Genomic DNA, 18,041 nt, shown 5'->3' with positions numbered 1-18,041 from the left:
ATATATATATATACCTTATACTCTAAGGACACACGCTAAGGTCCTTGGCTCCGTTTCGTGGATGCTTGGCTGCAGTCGGATAATGTCACGCTAATGCCAGCAGCTTTGTCCTGCTTAATGTTGCGTCTAGTTATTGGATTTTTGGATACGCCGGCTACAGGATCCCGTTTTTTCCTTTGTCCTAGGTGCAGTTCGAATAAAGGCCAACTACAATGCAAATTTGATGAAGTTTTGATCGATGCACCAAATCAAAAGTGACTAGCCAACTTTAAAGGATCTCTGTTCTTGCAAAATCAAACACATTTCAGAGGCCATAGCTTGATATCTATCTTATTATAGTTGCATTTATTATACTATTAATACTATTATATCCTTTGAATGGTATCACCCTCGGTTAGGTATGCATCCTAGCAATAATTTTCTTGTCAAGCTCACAATTTGCTTGAGTCCCGGAAACACCGATATGATAAATGTGAATAAATTATGCATGTGACGGGGAAAATGAAACCCTATAAAAACGCCGGAAGCTCCACACAAAGCAAACACAAGCCAACGAGAAAAAGCAACCGAAAAGGAGAAAAAACCGACAGAATCTGAGCAAAAGTGGCCATATAAAATGATTAAGTTGCAAGTGAAAGTTATTTCATGGCTTTTTATAATTTTAACAGCATTTTTATGCGTGCTGCAAATTGAAAGCATAAATACCAATTTCCTAGAGCTGGCTGCCTTCGAGGACTTTTTGCGTTCGCAGCACTTAAACCAGGTCCTGGTTGTGCGAGGTCCTGCTGACGGCGATGCCACTGGCGACTGGCAAATTGAATGCCAGCAGAAATTGTTGGCTAACTATCGTGTGCAATTTTACCGGCCAGGAATGTTGGCCAACTTTGAGGATCTCTCGGTTTACGACAGTCCGCGTACGGCGGTCCTGGTATTGAATTTCAAGCACACCCTCATAAAAAGACGCGTCTTTCAACCAGCCTCAGAGGCAGGATACTTTAATAACTCACTGGCATGGTTTATTTTTGGTGCCACCGAGGAATTTCTAACCGATGAGCAGGTTATTGACGAGCACTTTCGGGACTACAAAATGGCCATAGACGCAGATATAACGGTGGCCATGAGAAGTCTAGATAAGTTAGTATTCAATGTAACATATTTCCCAGGTTAATGTTTGTTTTTCAGTTCATCTTGGCAATTGTATGATTTATACCGAGTTCGCCAGCAGTTGCCACTAATTATTCAAAGAAGAGGAGAGTGGTCCTCCTTAAAAGGATACCAGCTGCTGGATAGGTCCTCCAGGGTAGCTCGGCGAAACAACTTCTTCAATATCACTCTGGTCGGCAGCACTCCAGTCAGTTCTCCAGTTCTGAAAAGGTTCGCCCGTGAGCAAACATAAAGACTTTTTTCTTTTACCAACAGCTGACAGAGAAACCGCCTGGCTACGATGATATGGCCTTTCTGGCCGACTATGTCCACCTTCAGCAATTTGATCCGATGTCGAGGAAAACTTATCAGTTTTTCCAACTAATCACGGAAATGTTCAATTTCAGGTTCATAATAACTGCTAGAAATCTCTGGTTTCTAAAAGTATATATGAACTTCTTTCTCCACAGGCTGGAGATAATGTTTACAGACAAATGGGGCGAGATGTTGAAGGACGGCAGCTGGTCCGGGGTGATGGGTCATGTGACGAGTGGCGCCGCGGACTTTGCAGTGTGTCCCATGCGCTTCGTCCTTGATAGGCTGGACTCCGTCCACTATTCGCCTGTTCTGCACACCCAACCGTGAGTCAGCCCTCTCATTCCTTGCCTCATCAAATGTCTGACCTGCGGTTCTTTTGCAGTGTACACTTCCTATTTCGGCACCCGCGGCGCAATCACATAAGGAACATTTTCTTTGAGCCGCTCAGCAATCAGGTTTGGTGGTGTGTCCTCGTTCTGGTAACTGTGAGCACTTTTCTGCTCCTGCTTCATGTGCGGCAGGAGATTCGAGAGAGACGCTCCTCCTCGGTGGAGCAGCGAATGGGCTTTGCATGGTTTACTATGTTGGAGACCTTTCTACAGCAGGGTCCCGCCCCTGAGGTATTCTGGTTGACCTCCACACGGGTCCTCATATACGCGAGCGGCATATTTAGCTTTATACTGATGCAGTTCTATGGCGCCTTCATAGTGGGATCCTTGCTATCAGATTATCCAAGGAGCATAGTCAACCTCCAGGCCTTGTACGACAGCAACCTGGCCATCGGCATGGAGAATATCACCTATAACTATGCTTTGTTTTCTAACACCACAAATCAGTTGGTGAAGGATGTGTACGCAAAGAAGATCTGCCACGCGGGAGAACACAATATCCTTGGTCTAGAGCAGGGAGCTATGAGGGTCATGCAAGGGCGTTTTGCGTTTCACACGGCCCTCGATCGGCTCTATAGGCTATTAATTGACCTGAGGATGGGGGAGTCCGAGTTCTGTGAGCTCCAGGAGATCATGTTCAACCCACCCTATGTAACCGGATCCGTTACGGTCAAGGGTTCGCCTTGGAGAGAGCACTTGGCCCGAGCAGTTTTGCATCTTCAAGCCACCGGATTGATGCAGTACAACGACCGACGTTGGATGGTGTCGCGACCGGACTGCAGTCTCTTCAAGACCTCCCGGGCCGAGGTGGATCTAGAGCACTTTGCCCCTGCCCTTTTCACCCTGGCGCTCGCCATGATGGCCAGTGCTCTGGTCTTTTTGCTGGAGCTCTTCCTGCACTGGCTACCCGACTTACGGGGAAGGCTGGAAGCCATGTCCACTTAAGTAATCATCTTGCCCCCTTTTTCGGCTACAAATTTGTGTCGCTTTTAATGTTAGCTGCATTTTTAATAATAGTAAAAAATTCGTAATAATGTCAGCTTCGGATGCTCGCAGCAATTCCCAACGCTCCGGCAACGGCTTTTTCCAAGGCGTCCGGGAACCGGGATCCAGGATCCGAGGTCCAAAAATTAAAAATTCCATTAAACTGCAAACACTTGCATGTAGTGGAGGGGTCCTTTCTCCATTATTCCCGTTTCGGGATACTCTGGACGAGGGTCAGGCCGAGCTTCCCAGCATTGAGCTCGCTGTTCATTTGGACTTAATTATGAAACACCCCCTTCTGTCGCCTGGAGGCGATGTCACTTGTTTTCTATTAACTGACAAGCTTTTAAGCGGGCGGGAAATGGTGTTCAGTTTCGGCCAGCACATTTCAGCTAACAAGTAAAATGTCAAGGAAGGTTTCTGTTTCGGGAATGTTTTTTGCTATCATCTTTTAGTTTTCCGTTTGCACTTTTAGCTTTGACACTTTGAACTTTCGTTTATAGGATTTTTCAGATTACATCAACCTTTAAAGATAGTAGGGCACGAAATATGATATAATATAATAATATTAATATAATATGGTGGAAATAGATGTGTAAGACACCTTATCCTTGCTTATAATTTCAAATTTTCTCTACCAACAACTCATTATTTATTAGAATGTGTGTTGACACTTACTTAGTGGAAAAAAAAACATGAAATCGTCGTAATAACCACAAAGTAATTGTGTAATCGCATTCACTGCAATTGGATGCGTGATCACACTGCCATTCACCACCGACCTTTGTATTAGAGAGCGTCTGTGGTCACGCATAACCTTCAATTAAGTTGTCATAATGTCCTGTCCGTCTCACAAGGACTGCGAGTATGTGGCGTGGCTCCAACCATGGCTGGGTCGATATAATCGCATTTGTATGACAGTTTAGAATGAGTTTGTGCAATGAAATGGCATAAATGCAATCCGCACGAGAACGGAAAAAGTTTTCAGTCCAACTTGGTTAAATCTGTTATTTAAAAGAAGTGTCAACTGGGAAAAGCGAATACTTTGGTAAGCACTGCTAATTACCACAATTAAATTCCAATTAAGCCAATGCCCTGGAATAGTTTTTGTTAAAATAGTGTTCAACAGGAAGTTTGCTAGAACACATGGTACTTTTTTAAGATCTGTATAAAAGATATAGCGTCAGCATGATTACTATTTATTGTTCAGAAACTAGTTAACACACTAGTCAAAAATTCAAACAGTGTTAGCTCTAAGATAGATTCCTTGAAAATGGTTTGGTTTTCCTTCTTCAAAGGTTTTTGGTTGAGAGCTTAATATTGTGGACACGATCTTGGGACGGTATCGAGGATAGTGCATTATATGTTTGATTGTCTTTCCAAGGACCTCGATGCTCCTTGGAAGCAGCTCACACTCACGCTCACGTCGAATTATGCAAATTTACAACATGATTAAGCTCGTTTAGCCGGACTCTGGGATAACTGCTATATAGTAGGCCTCAATGTCGTCAACGCTCGGTCTGAGCTTGTGTTTGTTTTGCAATTCAAATGAATTTGGCCGGGTTCGGCTACGGGAGTCCATAGACGGGATCCGGCAACTGCTCACTCCCCGGACATTTCGGCATGTTTGTTTCAATGTTTGGTTGTGTGATGTCTGAACACTCTCGTCCTTCCCCCCTAGCTGAATGTGTTCCTCCCCCTTTTTGTTGTATATAAATTCGTACAAATTGTTCAATGGCCGTTTGGTCTGTTCCTTTGGCCAAAGTATCAATTGTTTGGCATCGGTCTTTATTTATGCATTGTTGTTGGCATTGTTGTCGGTATTGTTGGCCTGGCCTATCCGATGTCTGTGTGTTTTATTGCTTATGGTTATAGTGGGGATATGGCCGACTGTTCTCTGAATGAATTTATATTGTTTTTGAAGTGTTTAAATGTTTGTCCGTGTTTGCTACGGGGCTAGTCCAGCGTTCCTGGCACTCGGGCGCACAGGGCGTATGCGTAATGCGTGATACGTAATGCGAATTTATGCAGCCTTAATGTTATTGCCAGGCCCTCAGACAAGTGACCGTTTTTGGGCTTGAGCAATGGAAATTTCGTCGCCTCTGCGACTACAGACTGAAGTTTATGCAAATGAGGCTTTAATCGAGATTTGACTCAAGTACTAATTAAATACGACAAAGTTAACTTTAATTTGCCCCTAAGAGACTCAACGAAAGCATTTAAATTTAAGCAATTCCATAGAAAATGTATTCATGGCTTCTGTGTATACCACTGCCTCACGGGTTTCCCAAAGACCCTTGGAGGTTTTGTTTATTTTTAAATTCACGCTTGACCAGAAAGCCCCAGCATCCCAGGCAAATCAATATTAATTGCTGATATTCACTTTGGCATGAACTTATTAATAAGAAACCATTCTGGGCGGAGTTGCCGGAAAATCATTGGTAAGGAAACAAGAATTCACAATATTTTTACTATTTGTGTTCTGTCGTACTTGGATTTACTCTCGTACTCACCTCATGCCACTCCTTCAACCGTTTGTGGGGACAGCGAAAAACTTTTGCAACTTTTGCGCTGCAGTTGTGCGGTATCCTTGCCGTCGTCGTCCCTGCAGTCGGACTAATATCCTTTTCCGGCCCCGGTTCCCTCTGGCACATCATGTGCTTATTATAAAATAATTAAGTCCTTTAGGAAATTATAGTTCTTGTTTCCCTTGCCTTGCCTTTCTGCTGTCGTATTTTCTCGACTCATGCAATCTGTGCCTGTTTTTATTTCATTCACCGCCAGTTCTGCTTTTCCCTGTGATTTCAGAGCTTTTGTATTTGGTTTTAGTTGTGGTTTTGCTGCTGTTCTTTGTGGATTTTACAAGGGATAAAGGTCTTCTTGAAATAAACATTTTTACAATTTATTTTAAGAATATTTGGATTAATAAATAAATTAATATTTGGAATAAAACTAATAATAAATTTGGGAACAGGGAAAACCAAAAGGTTCAGTTCTAAATTCCTTAATTCGGAAATTCATATCACTTGATGTTTTTACTAATCACATACGTAGAGAGTTCCAAATGAACAACCTTGTTTGGTAACAAACGCCAAAAGCTAAAAATTCTGCATAAATTGTTGCTACCCGATTGTCCTGCGGCTTTCACGTACTACATCATTTTGATCCTTTGTTGAAAAAAAAAAAATAGATTCGCTTTGTCTCTTTTCACTTGTGGTCTGCCAGTGGCATATGAGTAATTTATTGTGTATCTAATTAATTATGGCTGCCTACGTATTTTTCCACACCAAACCGAATGTGCCCCTGTCGGCCTGTTTGGTAGCGAATCTGTGTCTGTATCAGAATTCGTAACTGTATCTTGGTCTGTGTGGGAGTGTTCTGTGTCAGCATCGTTAACATTGACTTAATTGCCAAACCACAGAATGACTCTTTTAGGAGCCGAAGCCCAAAAGTGCCCGCAGTCGTATCTTGAACCCACAAAGGTCGGGTGTTCTGGCCATGATCTATGTGTGTGTGCGACATGACACTTTGCAGTTGAATTTATGTATCGTCTGGCCATCGGACAAAGCTCTTTCGTAGCCCCCTGATATGACCCCTCGGTAAAATGCAGTGCTGCGCCTGTGAACGGAGAGAAGCCATCCATTTTTACATGCCACGGAGTATGACAAGTGTCGGTCAGCTATAAACAGGAAGCTGCCTCACCAGGACCCTCTAGAAATACACGGACACCATTGGCAGGACACCAACAAGTCCTCGATGGTCCTTTAACGAGTGTCCATGTGGGCATGAAAGCCGCTGGAGTGCAGTGTTCTCGTCGATCCTGTCGATGGTCTGGCATTTACTTCTTCGACAGCATCACGGACCAGCTGCACATGGAGAGGGCCATAAATGAGATTTTCCTGATGCTCTGAGCCTCCCGGAATGTCAAACTTAGTATGTATGTTCAGAAAAAGCCCAAGCCATCCTGTCAGAGTTTTGAAACAACGTTTCTGTTTTCGAAAACGTTTTTTACTTGCCTAATAAAACTGGGAAATAATATTTCATAATGTTATAAAAGTACCATTTATTAAAAATGTTAAAATCTATAAATTAAATTGATTGGAGATGTATAGCAAAAACTTTTTACCAGAAAATGTGTTTCGAAAATGTATTCAACAGATCGAGTTCTGTCACTGCGGTAAATACACGACCCAAAAACCGTTAACCAAATTTAAATTTTGCAATGCAGCAAATTCATCATTGCCGGCAGTGTAGAGTCCCGCAGATGTGCGAGTGTTTCCGGTAACTGTATCTGCACTAAATGCCCATGTGTGCCAGGGAACGTATCCGCATAATTTTGATGGTTCGTTTTTGGGGCTTCGAAGAGGTTTTGGGTTTTTGGTCGCTTTCCGTTTGTTTTTTTGGCCAGGCGGTGCATAAATTTGCATTTAAAATTTTCCCTCTGCCCCTACGGCACCCGCTGCTACTGTCGTTATTGTTTTTGCTGTCAAGCGACGAGTGTTGCAGGAGTCCTTGTTGTGGCTGACGATTTGCCATTTTAATTAGGCAATGTCCTGTCACAAGCAGCCGGTCTCCGACACGGTTATGAGCTAAAAGAGACTCTGATTTTCGGTGATGATGGTCAAATGTTTGCGCAGTTGAACAGAGAGCAAGCAAAATCGCATTCCGCACCTGACCCTTTAAACAACCTTTATCTCAAAAATCAATCAAACTCATAATGAATTCGTTATTTGTTTGAATTCACAATCATAATAGGATTTGGCAAATTGAATTGAATATTGAAAACGTCTAATTAAGTCATTATAATAATTATTTTGTCCGCTGTCAGTGAATATCCGTTTTCATTTACAAACGAAAATGTGCCTCCGTTGCGGCCACAAACTAATTTTTAATCTCGTTTTTTGCATCCTTTACAACTAGCAAACTTTTGCATCCGCTTTAAAATTACACAAATAAACAAGCTGTAACTAAATAATTTCCAAAGACTGTCCAAACGTCAATAAACAGCCCGCGCCATCACATACATGCACATGTGCACGTGGAGCGTGTTTCCGTTTCCGCTTTTGGATGGCACGTGCGTGTCTGCGGCTTTTGGCCTCGATTCTAGTTTGTGTGTGTAGGTTTCTATGTGTTTTGGGTGTGGGAGCCAAGCCTGTTGACAAATTCGTGGTCAAACGAAGTCAACAAAATCGTACTCACATCAAACAACCAGCTGGTTTGTTTAAAAACATAAACGCAACGACTAAATACAAATACCCAAAGTAGAGTTAGGTGCAATGTGTATATAATTTATTCAATTTTAGCATTAAAATATCTGAAATAATGTATTTAGTGCTAACTAAATTGCTTAATTTTTGGCTCAGTTGACAGTTTTCAATTTTATGTAGCCTAGTTTCTAACTACGTGTTGGTAAGTTGACAACTAAACTCTCTAACTTTTTAACAAAATAATTTAATTTTGACTAACTCCTTTCATAACATCTTTAATATCTTATTATGCAATTATTTTGGTCTAGATTTTAGAACTTATTTGAAGGCAATTAAATTTGTATTCCTGGGGACAAGACCATGTTGTAGTTTGGCCTAAATGGGTCTGATGCTAAGTTTAAGCTTCCTCGTTTCTTGGCATTTTTAATTAATTAATGTTCTTCCATAGATTCAGAGCTTCACCAGTGTTTACGGTTTACGGTTAAGACAAAGTATCTAGATTTAACCGGGGCATGTGTGCGCGTAATTAAAAGTGTAGCCGGAAAACTTATGCTTCGCCGGAGCTGGAAACTGAGTCAACAACTTTCTATTTTGTCTATGAGCGCGGCTGAGATGCTCGCTTTGGTTCCTGGATGCAGAGATACTTCCTGGAGAGGACCCTCCTGTAAGTGACACACTCTGCATATATGCAACTAAAAATAATTTTTCAATCCACAAATGAAACTTTTGACACACAGACCTACAAGGAGGAGAGCAAAGTTTAAAGTTTGCAATTGCAGCAGCAGTTCCCAAGTGGAAAGCGGTAAACCAAAAAAGGAGCGAGCAGATGCAACGGGCAGAAAAAGACAAAAATAAGGATACGAAAGCGATACTGCGAGCCCAGTCCAGCTGGAATCGTCATGTTCCCGTGCACTTCTTGGGGTTTCAGTGCCATTTCTTGGTGTTTTTCTTTTAGCCACGGCCCCGGCTCCAGAAGGAAATTACAAACCAAAGTAAACGCCAGCAGCAGCCAAGGAAGTTGTTGACGCAGGACGAGCGCCGGCGCTGAGTGTCAGTGTCATATCCTGTGCCAAAAGTGCACACAAAACTTTGGGCCGAGACTCTGGACTCCAGAGGTTGCCACTGATCCTGCACTATAAGAAAATATCGAAATTTTAAGCGTCAATTGGACATCAATCGTTAGCTAATGTAGTCCTTCATTTTTAATAAATTTAAAAAAAAAAACCTTAAAAGTAGTACCTCAGATAATTAAGTTATTTTAAGTTCAAAAATGTTTTAAATGTTTTTTTTTTCCCTCTGTAATACAGACAGAAATGGTGCACATTACAAATGAATAATTTATGCGCGCGCTCTCAACGGCAGATGGATGTGGGACTTGGGTGTAGATGAAGCCCAGGCTGGGAACTGACTGGGCCGGTAGGGTGGACGGATTTCAGTCAGATGGAGCCTCCATCATCGAGGGCTAAACTGGAAGCCGTGGCCCTGCAGCCCCGTAGTTGCTCGTAGAAACAGTCACGAAGGACTGCGGCAACGTCCAATCCTGGTCAATGCCAAATGAGTTGTGGCACCGTCTCGCTGGTGCCATAAAAGGAAGTTGGAATCGGAGCTCCAGAAGAAGGAGAGGCGGTGATGGTTGGTTGGCCGGATAGATGATGCTGGGAGAGCTGTTGCTCTGCATAAGCTAAAATCTGCTGGCCAAAAAGCTTCAACCCAAAAGGGAACTGCTAAGGACGGAGCAAATTACATGGCTCTGGTGTGAAAATATCTTCCTGGCAACCGGCGGCAAAGAAGACGGAAGAAAGCGCAAACTAAAAAGTTATTAGAGTAAATTTTTGCCTTTCGCCTAAGTAATGGCCAAGTGCATATCTCTCAGCACATATTGAGTTATGACTTAATTGGATAAGAGCCTGGTTTGCCCAACTTTGCTCTTTCATCCAAGTATCCCCTCATCTAGGCTATAGAGTCCTGTAGCACCTTCAACTTAAGGAAACATTTTCCTTTGGCGTCATTATTCAAAGATAGGGCTATGGAGTCCATATACCATGGTATGTACATACATATATTGTATGTATGGATATCTGATCATTTTCTGGCCCTATCTTCGTATAATAGAATACATATGTATTTCATTTAATTTAATCAAATATTGTAGTTTATATATTCAACTTGTTGCTTTCCAAAACAAATAGCTTATCAGCAGAATTTTGAGTACGTCTCGGAGTACGCCTGTACGTCTGGAAGAGAATCTATGATTAAATATCACAAAAGAGAGTCGTCTCATTTTGTTCGGCTTGTTGAAAGCTTCGGAATTATTTCAAAATGTTTCGATTGTGGGTTTTTTTTATATCCTATGTTAGTTGAACGTGGGCATTATTGCTTATAAGTCAAATATGTCTATGGAAAACAAGTGAATTTAATTAATTAATTTATAGTAAATTTTTATTCTTTAAAATTTATATAGTAATATATAAATTTTATAGTAAATAAGAATTCTTTTAATTTTGCACTTGAATTTATGATCCCTAAGATAAACAAAGAATACTTCACCGACCCAAAAATATATTTGGTTCTCTTCTCAACATTTTTGTATTTAGATACTTGTAGATTGTACAAGTAAATACAAAAAACGTAGATCAGAATTTTTCTTTCTGTTATTTGTTAAAAAAAATAATACTCCAACTATAGTTCTTTGACAAACTTTGTTCTATGTTAAAACTTACTGGCATCCGGTATTATCAGGCTTGTAGTTCTGCCTTTCTGGACTATATTTGCTCTCATGTTCATTGGTTTCATCGCAGCAATCTTGTCTTGTCCCAGTTGTGTCTTATCGAAACATCCACCATAAGAACACCGCTCCTCGGGACATGTTTAGATATAAAATACAAAGAATTTCTCATCACAATCATAGGCACAGTCTTTTTTTGAATCGCATTTTACATAAAAATTATTTATATTTTTAAGTTAAAACAATTAAATTCACAATTATCCCCACGTTTAACCGACATATGATTTTAAGAAAAACCCACAATGGAAACATTTTCAGAATAGTTTCGAAGCTGTGGATAAGTCGAAGTCTCCGAATATAAAACACCAGAAGACACAATGTTGCGGTTTATATGTGAGACGTCTCTTCATTATCTGATCCCTATATGGCCCACAGTGATGGCTATATCTTCCCGAATTCTCATCCGATTCCCAAGCAGAGTACCTAAAACGATTTCTGGATAGATTCTTCACCATTCTGCCCCAGAATCCTGAGACAAAATATTTTTTAGATTTTTTCGTAATGGGGTTCCAGAGGGACCCGAAGTTGTCTCCTTCACTGCGTTTCACACTTTTTACCAAAATTATAATAACGTCTGCAGGGGTATAATGAATATTGCTAGGTTTTAGAAATCGCATTGCTATTCCTTAACATTATCAGTACTTAAAAATTAATTAAAATTTTCATTAGAATTCTGAATACGACTCTTTTTAAGAGGAGCCCTAAATAAATAGGTCTTACTCCAATGAGCTCCTTTTGGAAACTGATTTTATTCGGTAAAGTTCTCTTATAAGTACCATGATAAAATTATAATTGTATCATGATAAGTACGATACATGAGAATCTTAAATCTATTTAAAACTACTTGACAACGCACTGCACGCTGACATGCTATGCGACCCTTTCCAGTGCGATAAGCGCACCACTTGAGAACATACATATTTGTGTAGGCTGCAGGGGATCGGTTTTAAACCATGCTGTTTGATTCGTATTTCATGGGTCCGATCCCTTGAAACTGTAACTGAAGAATTTCTATATAAAATAGTGTTCAATGCTTGAACAACTCTCTTTGAATTAATTTAAGAGAGAGTCGCTTTCTTATATATATATCACAAAAATGAGATTTTTGCTTTATTATATTCTGAGATTTTGGCATGAGCACAGCTTCGGATGACTCACAAAATGTTTCGAGTGTGGGTTTTTTTTCATATCATATATTGGTTTAGCGTGGGCATAATTGCTGGAGAGTCAAAATTGTCTATGGGAAACAGGTGAGATTAATTTTTTACTTTTTAGATGAATTTTTCGTAATGGGGTTCCAGAGGGTCGAAGTTGTCTCCTTCACTGCGTTTCACACTTTTTACCAAAATTATAATAACGTCTGCCGGGGTATAATGAATATGGCTAGGTTTTAGAAATCGTCTTGCTATTCCTTAGCATTATCAGTACTTAAAAATTAATTAAAATTTTTATTAGAATTCTGAATACGACTCTCTTTGAATTAATTTAAGAGAGAGTCGTTTTCTTATATATATATCACAAAAATGAGATTTTTGCTTTATTATATTCTGAGATTTTGGCATAAGCACAGCTTCGGATGACTCAAAAAATGTTTCGAATGTGGGTTTTTTTTCATATCATATATTGGTTTAGCGTGGGCATAATTGCTGGTGAGTCAAAAATGTCTATGGGAAACGGGTGAGATAAATTTTTTACTTTTTAGATGAATTTTATGAATGCATGGACGGTAATTCCATCTTCGCTAATGAAAAATGCGATGCAAAAAGAGACTGTCCCGATGGTAGTGATGAGAAATTTGTTGAATGTTACAACCAAACTTGTCCCGAGGAGCAGTGTTCTTATGGTGGATGCTTTAAGAAATCACAACTTTGCGATGGTAATGTAGATTGCTGGGATGGAACCGATGAACATGAGAGAAAATGCAGCCCAGAATGGCGGAATTACAAGCCTGATAATACCGGATGCAAGTAAGTTTTGACAAACAACGAAGTTCTTCATAGAACGATAGTTGGAATATTTTGTTTTATAAAAAATAAAGAGTAGAAAGTGCAATTCTTATATACGTTTTATGTATTTAATTGCACAATCTACAAGTTTTAAAAAAAAAAACAAATTTTGATAAGAGAACCAAATATATTTTTTTGTTGGTGAAATTCTCAACATTTTTAGGGGTCATGAATTCAAGTGTGCAGATAACCAAGAATGTATTAGTCCAAGTTTCGTTTGTGATGGCATTAAGGACTGTCAGGATGGAAGCGATGAGACCCTTCACATGTGCATTATTTCTATGTGCCCCAAAAATACTTTTCGTTGTAAATATGGAGGTTGTCTGCCTATCGAAAAGGCTTGTGATACTTATATTGATTGTTATGATGGCTCTGATGAGATTTATGACATATGCACTAAAAATAATAAATACTATAAAACAAAGCCCTCATCCTTAGAGAAGGCCTCTGGAAGAGCCACTCCGATTCAGTATACCCCAGGAATTCCTCCACCTCCAATGAAAAATGGATGCAATATACCTATGTCTTTAACAAATCTTGCAGTGAGAACGCTTTTCAATGTTCTGCCTTATGAGATGGGTGCAGAAATACCCAGCACAGTGGTAGTGCGTCTTATCTGTGAAAATAACACTGTAAGCATTGGAAGTGACTTGAATCAATGCCTTGATGGTAAATGGCAGGAAACTTGGCCCGAGTGTCGTCCCAGTTGTTCTCGAACGAAATTCGGCAACGATCTATCCATCCAGGCCACCTGTGACTATAACGGCCAAATAGGGAATTGCCGCGACATGGATATGCAATTGTTACCCAACACTTATGCTACAATAACCTGTTCCCCAGGCTTCAAGAGCAATATAGAAAATTTGAAGGAAATCGCGATTTGTCAGAGGAACGGCGAGAGCGCGACTTGGAAGAGCCAAAGACAACTTAAATGTGTACCCGACTGTGGCAAGATTCCGCAAACTGTTAAGGAAGAGCCCTGGACCGTGAGTGTTTTCGAAAGGCACTCGACCAAACACCAATTCAAGCATAAATGCTTTGGACTTATTGTAAGTCCACGGATGGTATTTATCCGATTTCAAAATGGCTTTAAAACGGACAATGTGGAAAAATTCGTCATTGCTGAAGGAAACCAAACCAAAGCATTCGATCCAGACCATGAGCATTCCTATAATCTGCACAAAGTCGAATCCATTTCTAAAAGGTACAAGTAACTTACGCCTAATATATGTACATATATCATAATAAACCTTTTTTTTATTTTAGTGGAGATTTTACTCTTTTGAAGCTTCAGGACCCATTTATTTTATCGCCATCGGTGCGACCAATTTGCTTGCCTCCCTTTCAAGGAGAATATATTAATGCCTCTGAATATACTGTTTATACGTCAAACAAAATCCACTATCTTAACCAATTTCCACGCGAATTTAAGCTTCTTATAAAAAATGATGAAAAGCAAAATTAAATAAAGATATATATATATATATATATATTATGATAATGTGATCATTTACCGATTTTTTTTTAATGTTTTACATCTTTAGAATTTGAATGTCAGAATTAAATGAAAATTTCATAACATTACACACTTCGTTTTTTTTTTTTATTCTGTTTATTTTTACTGTTTTGTTTCGTGATTGCAAGCAAAAAAAATAGCTGAACCGAAGATGGCCAACCAGTTGCCAGCATCCGAAGGGCCCATAGCCGGAGTAAAGCCGCACCTGCAGCCCTGGGAGGTAATCGCCTGGACGCCGGCCCAGCTTACTAGGATGTATTCGGACTGGGCCATATACTTGTCTCGTAACCGGCGCCTTCGGCACGGGCTTCATTGCGTGGACAACGCCCTGAAGTTGGATCCAGTCAATACCAAGGCCCTGATACGTCGGAGTCAGATACAGAGAAAAATGGGCCTAGCTGCGGAGGCATTGAAGGACTGCGCCTGGGCAGAAGGTTAGATCGTTTGTAATAAGACGGATTTTTAGCTCATCTTATGTTTTAGCATTGCTTAAGAAACAAGTGTCGCCGGTCAGCAAATCGCATGTCAGTTTGGAGGTCTGCGATGCCCTCTACGAGGCAAATCGATTGGAGGATACCAAGATAAAGCTGCACGACCATCTGAGGCTCTTCAGTTCTGCTCAAGGAGTGTCTGTAGTTAACCGTCTAAATGTGGTAAGTTTTAAAAATAGAGGATGGCGCCTTTTCAATGCCAATATTATAATTGTTATTTTTTTTCAAGGTGGATGGAAACTTCCGCGACACCCTTTCGGAGGATACTACTCTAGCAGTCCAGCGATTGATAAATCGCATGTTGGTCAGCTTGGCAAAGGAGCCCAAAGAAATAAAGGGAGACTGCGATGTAGTTAGCATCATAGAAAAAGAGGTGACTGTTTTTTTCCCCAGCCGCAGCCAAATGCGAAGACTTATGTTATCTTCAATTTTTACATACAGGAAACCGTTTTATCGCCCTTGGAAATAGCTCGACGGAAGCGTCATTATAAAATATATAATCAGACTTATTTGAACAAATGCTGGATGGATGTCGAATTTTTGAAGAAATTGCGCAGTGACCAAAAAGTGCACCCCAAGCACAGTGAAAATTCTTCCAAGTACTTGTGCAAACTAATAGATAATAACTACAAGATGGTGCGCAGTATGACGGTGTGTATGTCTAAATACTATAAGCAAATATAGTAATTACATATTTTTTATTTTAGAAAATGCTACATACTCGATGTCCTATGTATGCCCAGCATCAGCAGAAATATCCAAATGCAGCTCTTTGGACAAAACAAAAAGAGGAAAATCTTTACCGCATTCAGTATCAAACAAGAAGAAATATGTTTAAGATTCTGAGGAGCATCAGACAGCTGATAAGGGTTGGTGACCTACGGGTAAGTGTAAAATTCTCTATAATTTTAAAAAACAGCAATCTACAAATAAAATGATTAGCAAGTAAAATATTATATATGAAGCATTCCAAGAAGCTATAGTCATAAAAATGTCAGACCGATTTAAGATTTCATGTTTCCGAGCATACTGTAATCAGAATAATTCTGCGACTAATTCTTATTAAATTGTGTGTGTGTTTTCCCCCAGAAACTATGAAACTTTATGGAAGATTGTATTTAACATTTAATTGTGTTTGTGTTTTTCCCCCAGAAACTATCGAACTTTATCGAAGAGGTTATGGGTGACTATACTACAATAAAAACGCATCGCGTCATGCCGTGGAAATTTGAATTCATTAACGAGGTCTATAACTACCTTGGTTTAGCCCGCCTTAATGAATTCAAAATTCCTAGCAACATGACTGTCCTGCAAGGCAAACAACGTCTACTGACCTTATTCAAGCTGCCCGTTGAAAAGAATTTAGAGCTTCAAAGTAAAAAACCCAAACAGGCGGGACCTTTGTATTTAGCTAGGTCGGATTTGACCGATCCCAAGGCGGAGAAATTCAAGTTGGTAAAACGTATCTTTTTCATTTATAAATAATACACAACATATATTATTTATTTTAGGAAAAACGTTGCACGATATGAGAAACGAATGCTGTTTGCCGAATATCCCATTGAACGCGCGTATTTATTGCACGAATTGGCTCAGTCTCATTTGGACAATAATTCATTTGACACAGGCTGCTCTTTAGCCCGCAAGGCTTTTGAGGGTTTGATTCAGATTAGTTTTAGTTTTTACACATCACAATCGTATTTTTGTATTTTACAGAGGCCACCAGATGCAAGAGTATTGTATGGAGTTTCCTCAGTCTAATGGTCATATGCAAGGCTCACGCCATTCTGGGGAAGATTGAACGGGAAAAGGATACTCTTTCCAAGGCCTTTGAGCTGGCGAAGCGAATGAAAAACATGGAGCTTTGCCTTTTTATTGATATTTGCATAAAAGTAAATGCAGAGGAGATGGACCTGAAAAGACTGGTATCCAGTGACATGAGCACTAGGAGGCAGAGGTCCAGGCAGGCTCCCTTTGATCCAAGTAGCGCAGAACGTAATAATAATATCTGACATAAACAATGTGAAAGTTAAAAAAAAAATTATAGCATCATGTCTCAAGTTGGTATTTTTTCTCCTAATTGCTATAATTACATCTGTACATATATGTACATGTACCTATATTTTTTGACCAAAACTTTAAGTTACAACTTTCCTTTGGTCCCTCCGACCACCAACAAGTTTTCCCAGAGAAAAACCCCAAGCACATTAACGGCTGTCGGTGTTGGGCATTCAATCACGGCGAAGTGCAGCTGCAACTTGCTTTATATATAGAAATATATACAAATAGTTTGTTTCTTTTCGCTACTTGTGCTCAGCCCTTGGAGGCGGCAACCATTTCAGTGTAAACTTTGCACACTTTTGGATTTTTAAGGCGGTGCTTTAGCAAAAGATTCTAAGCTGTGCTCCAGCCCCATTCTTGTTCCATCACCTGGTGGCAGGAAGTTCCGTTCACCTCGCACAAAAGACGCAAATAAATGAAGCCATTTGTTGTGTTGTTAGCTGATTTTCGATGCAAAGGTTGGCCAGAGGTGGCAAACTTTTGCACCACCTGCCGCCGTCGCCACCTGCCTGGGAGAATTGTTGGCAATTCCCATTAGTTGCTTGTCATTTAAATTTTTTCGACTTTTCTGTGTCCTTCGTGTAAGTGGAGTGGAGATTTAAATTCAACACGCCACGTCTGAACCGGCAGGACCTTTACAAATGAGCTTCATGCAGCGGATGTGGATCATTTAGCCGCGGAAATAATTTGTCGTTGCTTTTGCTAATTTAATGAAATACTTGCTAGCCGTTGATTAGCATAATGCTATGTATATGTGATAAGTTAAGGTTGTGCTAAGGTTGCAGAAATTGGCTTTAAGCAACCGCAAGACGGTAGACAGATGGCGAGGATGTCTTCCTTTGTGCTTTGTGTGTTTTATGATGGAAAATTACACAAAGCCGAATAAGAACAAAGAATGCAAAAAGCTGGCAACAAAGAAAGCCGAGCAAATCAGAAGAGCATAGCCCGACAGCAATAGCCAACTAAAACTGCAACTCAACTTTGTAGACACACCGGAGGCAGTTGCAGTTGCAGTTGAAGTCGCAGCTTCTGATGGCTGCTCTGATGGCAGTAAACAGGCAAAGAAAATTGCTTGCGAGCAATTAAAAGCGCAGCAAGGCAAATAAATGGCCACGCCCCCTTTGCCGCCCTGATCGACGCC

The 18,041-nt window shown here is 40.3% G+C and overlaps 3 protein-coding genes and 1 long non-coding RNA gene across 5 annotated transcripts; all 4 read left to right on the top strand.

The window, feature by feature from the left end:
• Window positions 1-616: 616 nt before the first annotated feature.
• Ir84a (Ionotropic receptor 84a) lies at window positions 617-2,795 on the top strand. Its single transcript, XM_017248862.2, has 5 exons — window positions 617-1,134; window positions 1,183-1,351; window positions 1,420-1,550; window positions 1,614-1,784; window positions 1,844-2,795. Exons 1-5 carry the CDS (start codon window positions 617-619, stop codon window positions 2,793-2,795), a joined length of 1,941 nt encoding a protein of 646 aa, XP_017104351.2.
• A 683-nt stretch (window positions 2,796-3,478) lies between these two features.
• Window positions 3,479-9,230, top strand: LOC138926685 (uncharacterized). 2 transcript variants are annotated; one of them, XR_011443297.1, is made up of 3 exons: window positions 3,479-3,882; window positions 8,490-8,705; window positions 8,779-9,230. It is a non-coding gene; the product is annotated as an uncharacterized lncRNA (long non-coding RNA). The 2 variants fall into 2 exon arrangements; XR_011443298.1 differs by lacking the exon at window positions 3,479-3,882 and adding an exon at window positions 8,370-8,424.
• Window positions 9,231-12,378: 3,148 nt separating this feature from the next.
• LOC108130335 (modular serine protease-like) lies at window positions 12,379-14,318 on the top strand. Its single transcript, XM_017248732.3, has 4 exons — window positions 12,379-12,475; window positions 12,529-12,793; window positions 12,996-14,036; window positions 14,099-14,318. Exons 1-4 carry the CDS (start codon window positions 12,403-12,405, stop codon window positions 14,295-14,297), a joined length of 1,578 nt encoding a protein of 525 aa, XP_017104221.3. The 5' UTR covers window positions 12,379-12,402; the 3' UTR covers window positions 14,298-14,318.
• Window positions 14,319-14,396: 78 nt separating this feature from the next.
• On the top strand, window positions 14,397-16,899 carry wa-cup (walker cup). Its single transcript, XM_017248713.3, has 8 exons — window positions 14,397-14,782; window positions 14,832-15,001; window positions 15,069-15,212; window positions 15,281-15,490; window positions 15,547-15,723; window positions 15,992-16,290; window positions 16,351-16,496; window positions 16,556-16,899. Exons 1-8 carry the CDS (start codon window positions 14,500-14,502, stop codon window positions 16,849-16,851), a joined length of 1,725 nt encoding a protein of 574 aa, XP_017104202.2. The 5' UTR covers window positions 14,397-14,499; the 3' UTR covers window positions 16,852-16,899.
• The last annotated feature ends 1,142 nt before the right edge of the window (window positions 16,900-18,041 follow it).

This window comes from Drosophila bipectinata, chromosome 3R (assembly GCF_030179905.1).
Source record: "Drosophila bipectinata strain 14024-0381.07 chromosome 3R, DbipHiC1v2, whole genome shotgun sequence".
In the NCBI taxonomy this organism is placed as follows: Eukaryota; Metazoa; Arthropoda; class Insecta; order Diptera; family Drosophilidae; genus Drosophila; species Drosophila bipectinata.
The sequence above is the reverse complement of the archived record's forward strand: the minus strand, read 5'-3'. Positions and strand labels throughout refer to the sequence as shown.